Genomic DNA, 10,306 nt, shown 5'->3' on the forward strand with positions numbered 1-10,306 from the left:
GTCATGTTTATCGAGAGAATTTTTATGATGATAAATGAAACGAATCATGAACATCTCAGAGAAATGACACATGTATATACGACAAGGAGGACACTAAACTGGCTCGCACGGATATAATGACAAATGCTAAGAGAGAGGTAAAGGTATGACGGTAGGTTGTAGCACATCTGTTGATAAGTTCTTCACATGCTAAGCACAAGCCAAGCATTCAATGCTTGGCTTGTCTGGATTATTTACCATCTCGTGATTACATGGATTGCGTTTTTTTTTTATTTGTTTATCCACCCAAACTGCTGCAAGTACTAATCATCAGCGGAAGTCGTCAAGGTATAAAGTTGTACATGTGCTCACTCTAGAATCTACTCTCAAAGCCTCGCAAGAGTCACAATATCATCGACCTCAATGCGTCACGTAGCGTTCTTACTAGCTGCCCTAGTGCACTTAAAGAATCTCGATGTGGCTTCAGCTGCTAACTCCATAGCCCAGCGTGAGCGTTACCTTCAACCTCTGGGGCTACCTAGGAGTGGTACACCACCGAATCAAGAAGAGAGAAACGCTATTAATATTCTCAATAATCCGGTCATCACTAAGCTCCGGGGCGCAGCAAAATGGTCAACGTCCAAGATTTTGGATAAAGCGAAGGTGGGGGCTATGCGATTCCAAGGAAAAACTGCGGATGAAGCCTTCACGCTACTAAAACTCGATCAGGCTGGTGATAAACTCCTTGAGAACAAACAGTTCAGCGTATGGGTCAGCTATATGACCAAGACCAACAAGAAGCACCCAAAGACAGCTATCGTGACAGCGTTGACAGCTCGCTCTAGCGACGAGCGTCTGGCAACGATGCTGGAAGCCGCGAGAAAAGTGGATGCAACGAGCGGAATCGCGACGAAGCTGCAAGTTGCCCACATGAAAGTTTGGCTGCGCGAGAAAACGTCAATGGACGCAGTGTTAAAATTCCTGACACTTGACAAGGGCGTGGATAGTTTGCTGACAAATCCGAGTTTCACAGCTCTGAAAACCTATGTCAGACTATTCAACAAGCAGAATCCTGGCAAGGAAACGAGTGTCATCAAAGAGCTGATGGTTTTTTACGGAGATGAAGCTGTATCCAAGATGCTCGAGGCAGCTAAGAAGGTCCCCAATACGCATGCGCAAGCAACGGCCCTACAGAGCGCGCAATTTAAACTCTGGTTCGCAGAAGGAGCAAAGCCGTCTCGAATCTGGAAAATGCTAAACATGAAGAAAGCATCGTGGACGACGAACCCGGATGCACAGGTTTGGCGTGGGTATCTCGACTATTACAAGCTGCAAAAGGCAGCGGCTGTCTCCACATAGTGTTCTTCAAAGTAGTCATGCCTCTCGGCAACGTCTGAGTTTTCAAACTTGTTGCTATACTATTACGCTCTATTCCACGATAAACCGAAGGATATATTACGTATCTTTGGTGTTTTTAAAGACCTAGGGCTGGTTTTCTTCGATCCCTAACATATCTCTGATGACGCCACAAAAAAAGACTTTGAAGGCTTGTAACCCCCACGACGAGTCCCGATCACGTATATAAAGCGTTCACATTGGCCTTGGTGGACTGCAATCTGCCTTATCTCCGGAAATGCCACCTTTCCGTCTTCTGCCGATCATTTAGGTTATGTTGTTACAGTCCCAATTTCTTACTATCCCGTATGGACAAATTAAGAGCACAAAATCCTTTTTGCTGCACTCTCTTGGCAATACTGTCTCGAAACCCGAGCTTATATGACTATAATTATAAAGTCTAATTGTCGTTCTATCCGCGCATGAGCCAGTTTAGTGTCCTCCTTGTCGTACTAGCAGCTTCAAAAGCAAAAGACCATGCTGTCCAACAGATAGGACAAAAAAGTTTAACTTCATTGAGTTGTAACTCTAATGTACACGGCTACTACTTCGAATACTAAAATAGGGGCAAAGATATCACCGTAGGTTGCAGCATATCTTTTGACAAGTTCTTCGTCTCGAAGTTCGAGTGTGTGTATTATTAATAATAAGTGCTGTCACTAATGAACGGTGCATGTCAAGACGATGCGATTGTGTCGGGCGTCCTTCTGAAATATGGGGATATCGCTGACTTACAAACACCATATGAAGACTCTGCTCTTCATATCGCTGCTCAACATGATGCGCTCGCTATACTTTGCAATTTACTCCTTGAGAGCGGTGCAGGTGTTGATAAGTCGAGTAAGGACGATATGACGCCGCCAATGGCCGCTGCATTATATGGTCACACGAATGCAGCGACTGCTCTTCTGAAAGCTGGCGCTATCATTGGCTGCCAATGCGCCGATAAAGACACCGCTCTTCGTATCGCTTCTGAGTATGGCTATCTGCCTATTGTTGAGCTACTTATCGAAAACGGCGCAAGTGTTGACATGCCCAATAAAGACGGCAGAGCGCCGCTAATGGTCGCTGCACTTGAGGGCGAGGCGAATGTAATTGAAATCCTTCTGAAAGCTGGGGCTAACATCGGCTTCCAACGACCGACTGGAGGCACCGCTCTTCGTATTGTAAGCTTCATGTTATTAAATTACTTCACGAGAGCGGTGTGAGTGTCGACATGTCGAATAGAGAGGGCTGGACCCCTCTGATGAACCCAATGGAGGCACCGCTCTTCATATCGCCGCACCGCATGAGCAGGTCTCGTTCGCTGGATTATTTCTCGAAAAAAGTGCCAGTGTTGACACGTCGACTCGACGGTTAGACGCCACTAATGGTCGCTGCGTTGAATGGCCACGCGAAGGTGGCAGATATCCTTCTACGTGCTAGAGCTGATACTAACATTTAACTTTGAAATGGCGTCACCGCACTTACCATTGCATCTCGAAGTGGCTACATCTCTGTTACTGAGCTACTGGTCAAGAACGGTGCGAGTGTTGACTTGTCCGAGTAAATGATCTGGACGCCGCTAATGAATGCTGTTCACGACGGTCATGCAACTGTAGCTGCCACCCTAGCTAAAAGTGGAGCCGAAGTCGACTTAAAGCGCTCAAATGGGGACACTGCGGTCAAAATGTCGTGTCGACAAGGGGGTCTGTCTATGACTGAGTTGCTTGTCAATAACGGAGCGAAGATAAAAATTCTTTAAACACTAACGTGAGAAATCCATTATTTCACGCGGCATTGGGAGGCCATGACTCGGTGGTTTAGCGAGGGGTGCTTCTCCTAATTGGACCAATGAAGAGGGCTGGTCATCGCTCATGAAAGCGACTGAGCGAGGGCATCTTGCAGTCGTGAAGGAGCAGCTGCTGCGGAGTGGAGCTCATATTAATTTACAGAGGACAAGTTGGCATCTCTGCTCACCAAAAACTGGAAAACCCGAGGGATGTATCCTTCGTTGTCAGTTAATTCAATCAAAGCGCCACTATTCACGAGTTCGACAACGACATTGAAGTGTCCGTACTCGCATGCAATATTAAGAAAAGTGGTCCCATTTGCATGAACGCACGTTTACGGAAGGGAGGAACGGGCTTGATCACTGCGGTCTGGTACAAGCGATTAGCGGCTGTTCGAGCAGATGCTTCTTCATGTGGAGATTGTCAGAATTGGTCACCACTAATTGTGGCCTACTTCAGTGGCTATTTAGAGCTTGTGCATATCATTTATGCGCAAACATTCGAGGATAGAGACCTCGTCTCCCAGTCATAATTGTCAACTTCAGTGGCATTCCACACAGCGACCACAATTGCTGCAAAGGCCCGAAATGGAGACACAGCTCTTCGAATGGTATGCGAACGGGGTGCCATCAAGTTAATTAACACACGCTTACGTGAATCCCACAACGATCTTGGACTGACACCATTGGAAACCGCTTCACATATCGGTAATCCGAATGTACTGGTCCTTCTCCTCAAAGCTTGAGCAGACATCAAAATACCCAATGCTGAAGGAGCCAGCGCTCTCAACATAGCTTCAGAAAAATATTATTTGTGCATTGTTAAAGTACTGCTCAAGAGCGGTGCAAGTATTGACAAGTTGGACAACAAAGGCTGACGCCTCTGATGAGAGCTGCTGTAGGCTGAAGCACAGCCTGTATTACATCTTCGAGGCTATCTGGTATTCAGAAAACAACCACAACCATGGTGAGGACTTCAACCTGGCGCCGAGCGCTCAGGGCCAGTCAATACGTGCGGCATAGCACTAGAAGACAAGAAGGACAATAGGTCAGTTCGTATAAACTCACAATTGCATTTACCTCGCAAGCAACAAGCATTCAGCGGAACTTACCACAAAGTTAACTTTAGTCCTTTTAGGACCGCGACAAGATGCAAAGCAGTGAAGCTCGATTCGATGCTTCGACGCGGACGGAGATGCTTTGATGCAAAACGTTCAGCAACCCGTGTTCGAGTTTGTTCAAGCACCCAGATTGACAGACTGGAGTCAGGACGCAGCTGTCAGCTGGAAGAAGAGGTGGGAACAATACGTGAGTACTGTTCGCCAGCGTTGCACTGAGAGTGGGGAAAGACTGGAAGTTGCTCTGCGTCCGGTTAAGACTTGTGCTGACCCGGAACTGCTCGAAGTACTCTGCCTTTACGAACTCCGGAAGGCTGTCGACGAGGTGACGAGTGAAGAATTGGTCACCCTGATCGACGCCAAACTCGGGTCTGTTAAGAACGCCCAAGTCCCAGACTTAGACGAATTTTTTTCACGACTGTTGAAGATCGACCTCCGAGAGGATGACATTGACGCTTGAGTACTCAAATACTACAAGGACTTCGCTACGCTCATTAAGGAAAATGGTCTTACGAAGATCCTTGGTGTGGGTGATCCTGCCGACGGTGGGTACGTTGACCGAATGAAACTACGGCGCACTGTTCTCATCGATAACTTGGAGCCGAAGATGCTTCGAGACGACGTGCGTCGCCACGTAAAGTACGAATGTCGTGAAGCGAGGCGCAACGACTTCACGCTTTTTGGGATTATTAAGGAGAAAGCCCGTGCACAGCATAAGTACCATCTAATGGCACATGAGCAGAAGGTCAAGTCGAACTTGTCCAAGAAGGATAAGGCGAATGATCGCAACAACAACAAACCTGAAGCCAGATCAGCAAGTATGAAGACAGCAAATACGCAGGGTTCCACTGGTAGTATACGCGGTGGTGGTGCTGGCGGTAGTGTGAAGCAGAATTTGCCCAAGAAAGAAACACTTCCACCGAAGACGGGCTGTTGGCACTGCCAGGGACCTCATTGGTTGAGGGATTGTCCAGCGGCGAGCGAAGACGAGAAAGCTCGAGCCGTGGAGAAGATGAAGGAGGTTCGTCAAGCGACAAATGGACGTGTCAAGAAGATCGGATCGGCACCTGCGCCGGGCGAAACAATGGTTAATAACCTTTTGACGATCCCGTTCCTTGCTGATACAGGGTCGGAGGAGACATACCTACCTCGACAGTACTTAGATGAGTTGATTGGACTTGGAGCAGTTCTGAACGTGATGAAATTACCTCGAACAGAGAAAAAGAGTGCGGCAGGAGGAAATACAGTGGAGTGTCGTGAAGCAGTCACGCTGGATCTACTGTTGCAGACTGTTGCAGGTCCCGTACACTTGTCTGATGTGTACTGCAAAGTGATGGAAGGTCCTGAGTCAGATTTCATCCTTGGGAATGACACGTTGAAAACGCTTGGCATTGATGTCAATGAGCAGCTTTCACAACTAGCATCTGGCCCCCCTGTTGCGGACGAAGACCCGTTCGATTTAGGTGTCCCATCCATGATGCCCCCAACTGAGGTACACGTAAAATTGGAGGAAATGGTGGCGGCGGCGGGTGATAGTGGCTTTGATCGAGATTATCTGGGTGGCCTTCGTGAAATTGTATTGGATCATGAAGATGTTTTTTTAGTCGACTTGCTCGACGACCCACCTGCAGATGTCGAACCCTTACGAATCACGTTGAAGCCAGAAGCTCAGCCTTACCGAGCTCGCCCTCGCCGTTATTCTCCAGCACAGAGCGCGTTTCTACGAGAACATGTCCAGATGCTGGAAAAGAACGGATTTATCTATCGAAACAACATGAGCTTGTGGGCTTGTGCGGCGGTGCCGGTTGCGAAGGTTGGCCGGCCAAACGAATTTCGATTGACGGTCGATACCGACCGGTGAACGTGGTAACCGTGCCGATTGCTGGCACAGGTGCTGATCTTACGTCGTCCTCTGGGAACGTTGCAGGAGCTTACGGATTCGCAGGTTTTGACATGCCAAGTGGGTTTTCTCAGCTGCCGCTTGATGTGGACAGTAGGGAGCCTTTGAGTTTCATTACGGACGAAGGAGTATGGACGCCATGTCGTGTTCCTCAAGGAGCTATGGATTCTCCTTTGCATTTCCAGAATCAGATGAACTTAGCATTTGAGGACATGTTGCGAACGAATCTGTTGATCTGGATTGACGATATTTTGCTGTGCGCGCCTTCACCGGTAGTTTGTGTTGAGGCTGTTTTTGGCTCGTGCACGCAAGCTTGGATTGAAACTCAGTGTGATGAAAAGTTTTCTGTTTCGGAAGGAGGCTAAGTGGTGCGGCCGAGTTTTCAGTGGTGTTGGAGTTTGTCATGACCCAGAACGGCTTAGTGGCCTCCGACAACTCCCTCTGCCCGGTACTGCTGCGGATTTACAACAGTTCCTTTGTGCAAACGGATGGATGCGTGACTCTCTTATGGATTTAGCAGGGTGATGCAGCCTTTGCATGACAAGTTGGAAGCTGTGTTGAAAGTAGTTGGTCGGACGAAACGACTTGCCGCAGGTGCGGCTCTCCAATGGGATGCTCGTGATACAGCTGCATTTGAAGATGCAAGAAACCTACTTGCTACGTCTCAAACACTCCATCACCCAGCCCAGGATGCGGCAATCGTACTCATGTCGGACGCTTCCGACAGAGGCTGGGGACTAGTAGTCACGCAGGTCCATGATTGGGTTGAGGGTGTTCCGGTGGCGGATCAACAGCACGAACTGCTCGTATGCAAGAGCGGGAAGTTTGATGACACGGCGAGGCGCTGGAGTATCATTGAAAAGGAAGCTTTCCCCATCATTTGGGCGTCTCGCAACCTGACCTACCTGTTAGTTCGTGGCAACGGGTTCAGACTCTACTGCGATCACAAGAACCTCGTGTACGTGTTCGCTCCTGATCAAGAGGTGAAGAGCCATGTGCGTGGAAAACTTCAACGCTGGGCCCTCTCGTTGACAGGGTTGCAGTATCAGATTGAGCATATCGATGGATCTGCCAATTTATGGGCCGATTTACTATCGCGGTGGGGGCTTCCTTCAGTGGAGGAGGGAGTGCTAACCAAGTGCAAAGCTATCACCAGAAGCAGTACTCGGGAGACTGCTGTAGCTGACACTCAAATGCAGCGTGTACACCTGCGAGCAAACGGATTTGTCTTTCCTACTCTGGGCGAGATCCAGACAGTGCAGCAAAAGCATGTCAGCAGTGCACCCGTGAACGTAAAGCGTGACGACAATGGATCCCTGGTTGTTAACGATCGACTGTGGATACCCGAAGTTGAAGTGGCACTACTGCAGCGGATTTTGATCGTCGCTCACTGTGGAGCCCAGGGCCACAGAGGATTAGAGCCCATGATCACAACAGTGAAGGAGCTGTTCGAGATCGCGAACCTCACTCAAGTTTGCCGCAGGTTTTTGAGTCGATGTTTGCTTTGCAAGCACGTGAAGGGGGGAAACGTCATCCCTCGCCCGTGGGGACCCACCTACGAGGCTACAGAACGAAACGAACTACTACACTTCGATTTTCTCTTTCTCGGGGACAGCATGGGTGCGTGTAAGTACGTTCTTGTACTGAAGGACAATATCACCCACTTTTGCGAACTGGTGGCCTGTGATTCACCTACAAGTGTGGTGGCGGCTACAGTTTTAGTCGATTGGTGGAAACGTTTTGGTGCTCCATCGGTGTTGATGTCAGACCAGGGCAGCCACTGCAAGAGCGAGCTGATTGCTATGATTTGCAAGAAATTAGACATTGACCAGAACTTTGTCGTGGCATATGCACCATGGATTAATAAAACGGTTGAGCGTCTAAACCGCGACGTACTCCAAGTTCTACGCGTGTTATTGATGGAGTACACTCTAGACACTCATGAGTGGGTCTACATATTGCCTCTCGTGCAGGGAAATCTCAGCCATACTCCTGTGCGGTCGCTCGGCGACAAAGCCCCGAGTGAACTGTTTACGGGACTGCCACGCCCGACTCCATTTGAGCCTATCCTACTGGAACGAGGTCAGCAAGTTGAAGTGTTGGAGACTTCGGCGTTGCCTGCAGAACGCCTGGACCATCTGCGGACCAGTTTGGCCGGTTTGCACAAGGAGGTTGTGGATCGACGTGAGAAGCGTCGCCTTCAGAATATGGCTCGGTCCAAGGGGACTGAGTGCAACTTCAGCGTGGGCGATTTTGTGCTATGGTCACGCATCGACTCAAGGATTGAGGTGGATAAACTGTTAGCACGTTGGGTAGGGCCATTTGAAGTCGTGGAGACGGCCCCCCACTCCTTCACGATCCGTCACCTCGTGACGAACAAACGTTACGTCGTGCATGGATCGCGTCTTAAGTTCTACGCTGACTCAAGTTTGGAAGTAAGTGAAGAACTACTAGCTCATGTAGGCAACCAAGGTATGCTACTTGTGGTTGAGAGTTTGAAAGAACACCGGAAGAACAGAGACGTATGGCAGCTTCTCGTGTCCTGAGAGGGTCTACAGGACGAAGAAGACTCGTGGGAGTCTCTGGAAGTGCTACAAAAGGACGTTCCGTCACGTGTGGGTGAATATGTTCGTTCCTGTGGTGACAATGTGCTTGTACGTGCCTACGCTACACTCGTGCATGCTGGATCCAACTAAATCGGCTACCTGGTAACGCTACGGACCAACTTCAACGTGTTGAAGTGCAACTTGACTGGTAACGTCGCCTCGTCTCAGAAATGGCCTGTCTCTCCTCGCGTGGTGACAGATTTCTGTCAGGCGGTACTTTCTATTGGATTTTAAACGGTCTTTTATTCGGGTCCAGACTACATGTATACATCTACATACTTCGGAAGTGGTTGTCGTCTTGGGAGGCAGTGTAGGCTGAAGCACAGCCTGTATTACATCTTCGAGGCTATCTGGTATTCAGAAGACAACCACAACCATGGTGAGGACTTCAACCTGGCGCCGAGCGCTCAGGGACAGTCAATACGTACGGCATAGCACTAGAAGACAAGAAGGACAATAGGTCAGTTCGTATAAACTCACAATTGCATTTACCTCGCAAGCAACAAGCATTCAGCGGAACTTACCACAGCTGCGTGGGAAGGTCACGCGCATGTAACCGATACTCTTCTCAAAGCCGAAGCGAGCTTTGACGTCCAACTTGCCAATGGGGCCACCGCTCTATTTATTGCTTCTCAGAAAGACCACATCTCCATTGTTGATCTACTTGTCAAAAAAGGAGCGAGTGTTGACATGTCGACTGGCAACGGCTGGATGCCTCTATGATCGCTGCTGGGAACGGCCATGTGGAGGTGGCCACGCTGCTTTTAGACAAAGGAGCCGATATTAACGTTCAAAATTCGCATGGTACCTCAGCTTTGCTCGTGGCTTTGCAGGATGGTCGCATCGGTACTGTTATGCTTCTTTTTGAGTGTGGAGCATCCATCGATGTTGTTGATGGGGACGGTGACAATCCACTCCTGATGGCAACCCATTCGGGGCTCGGTGATGTGGTGCAGACACTCATCAAAAAGGGGGCACCGCTTGATTTTACCAACAGCAAAGGAGAGAATGCACTGCTAAAGGCTTCGTTAGGGGGTCAAGTTGGTGTCGTTTCTGTGCTTATAAAACATGGCGCGAACATTGATGTACTGGGACCAAACGGAACCACTACACTACTTGGCGCTTGCAAGCATGGGCATCTCTAAGCTGTCAAGATTTTAGTCCAGACTGGAGCAGCAACAGAGATAAGAGACAACCAGGGAGGGGATTGCTTCACTACGACGAAGTCGTCGAATTCTCATCGACGCGTAGTATTTAGACGGCTTCTATGTTGGATTAATCAAGTACTTGTAGAAGTTTTTAGCACGCCATTTAATTTTTTTAAATAAAAGCCACCAAACTGGGAAAGCGGTAAGGTTACTGTATGTATTTTCTAATTTCTCATGCTGCCTCCTCCCGTAAGCGTTGAGCTTTCGATATTTACATTGGATGGTTCAAAAAGCACTAGATATGGTAACAATTGACATTTGACATCGACTTGGGATCCAGTCGCGCAGACATTAGGGCGACAGCGAATCTTTTTGAGTACTTAAGTAGT

The 10,306-nt window shown here is 48.7% G+C and overlaps 2 protein-coding genes across 2 annotated transcripts; both read left to right on the forward strand.

Annotated features, from left to right (window-relative positions):
- Positions 1 to 402: 402 nt before the first annotated feature.
- PITG_17218 (secreted RxLR effector peptide protein, putative) lies at positions 403 to 1,338 on the forward strand (the record flags this gene model as incomplete). Its single annotated transcript, XM_002897048.1, has 1 exon — positions 403 to 1,338. The coding sequence occupies one exon, from the start codon at positions 403 to 405 to the stop codon at positions 1,336 to 1,338; it is 936 nt and encodes a 311-aa protein (XP_002897094.1).
- A 3,010-nt stretch (positions 1,339 to 4,348) lies between these two features.
- Positions 4,349 to 4,723, forward strand: PITG_17219 (uncharacterized protein; the record flags this gene model as incomplete). The annotated part of the gene is made up of 2 exons (XM_002897049.1): positions 4,349 to 4,651; positions 4,706 to 4,723. The coding sequence occupies 2 exons, from the start codon at positions 4,349 to 4,351 to the stop codon at positions 4,721 to 4,723; spliced, it is 321 nt and encodes a 106-aa protein (XP_002897095.1).
- Between the last annotated feature and the right edge of the window lie 5,583 nt (positions 4,724 to 10,306).

This window comes from Phytophthora infestans, genomic scaffold (assembly GCF_000142945.1).
Source record: "Phytophthora infestans T30-4 supercont1.50 genomic scaffold, whole genome shotgun sequence".
Classification (NCBI taxonomy): Eukaryota; Oomycota; class Peronosporomycetes; order Peronosporales; family Peronosporaceae; genus Phytophthora; species Phytophthora infestans.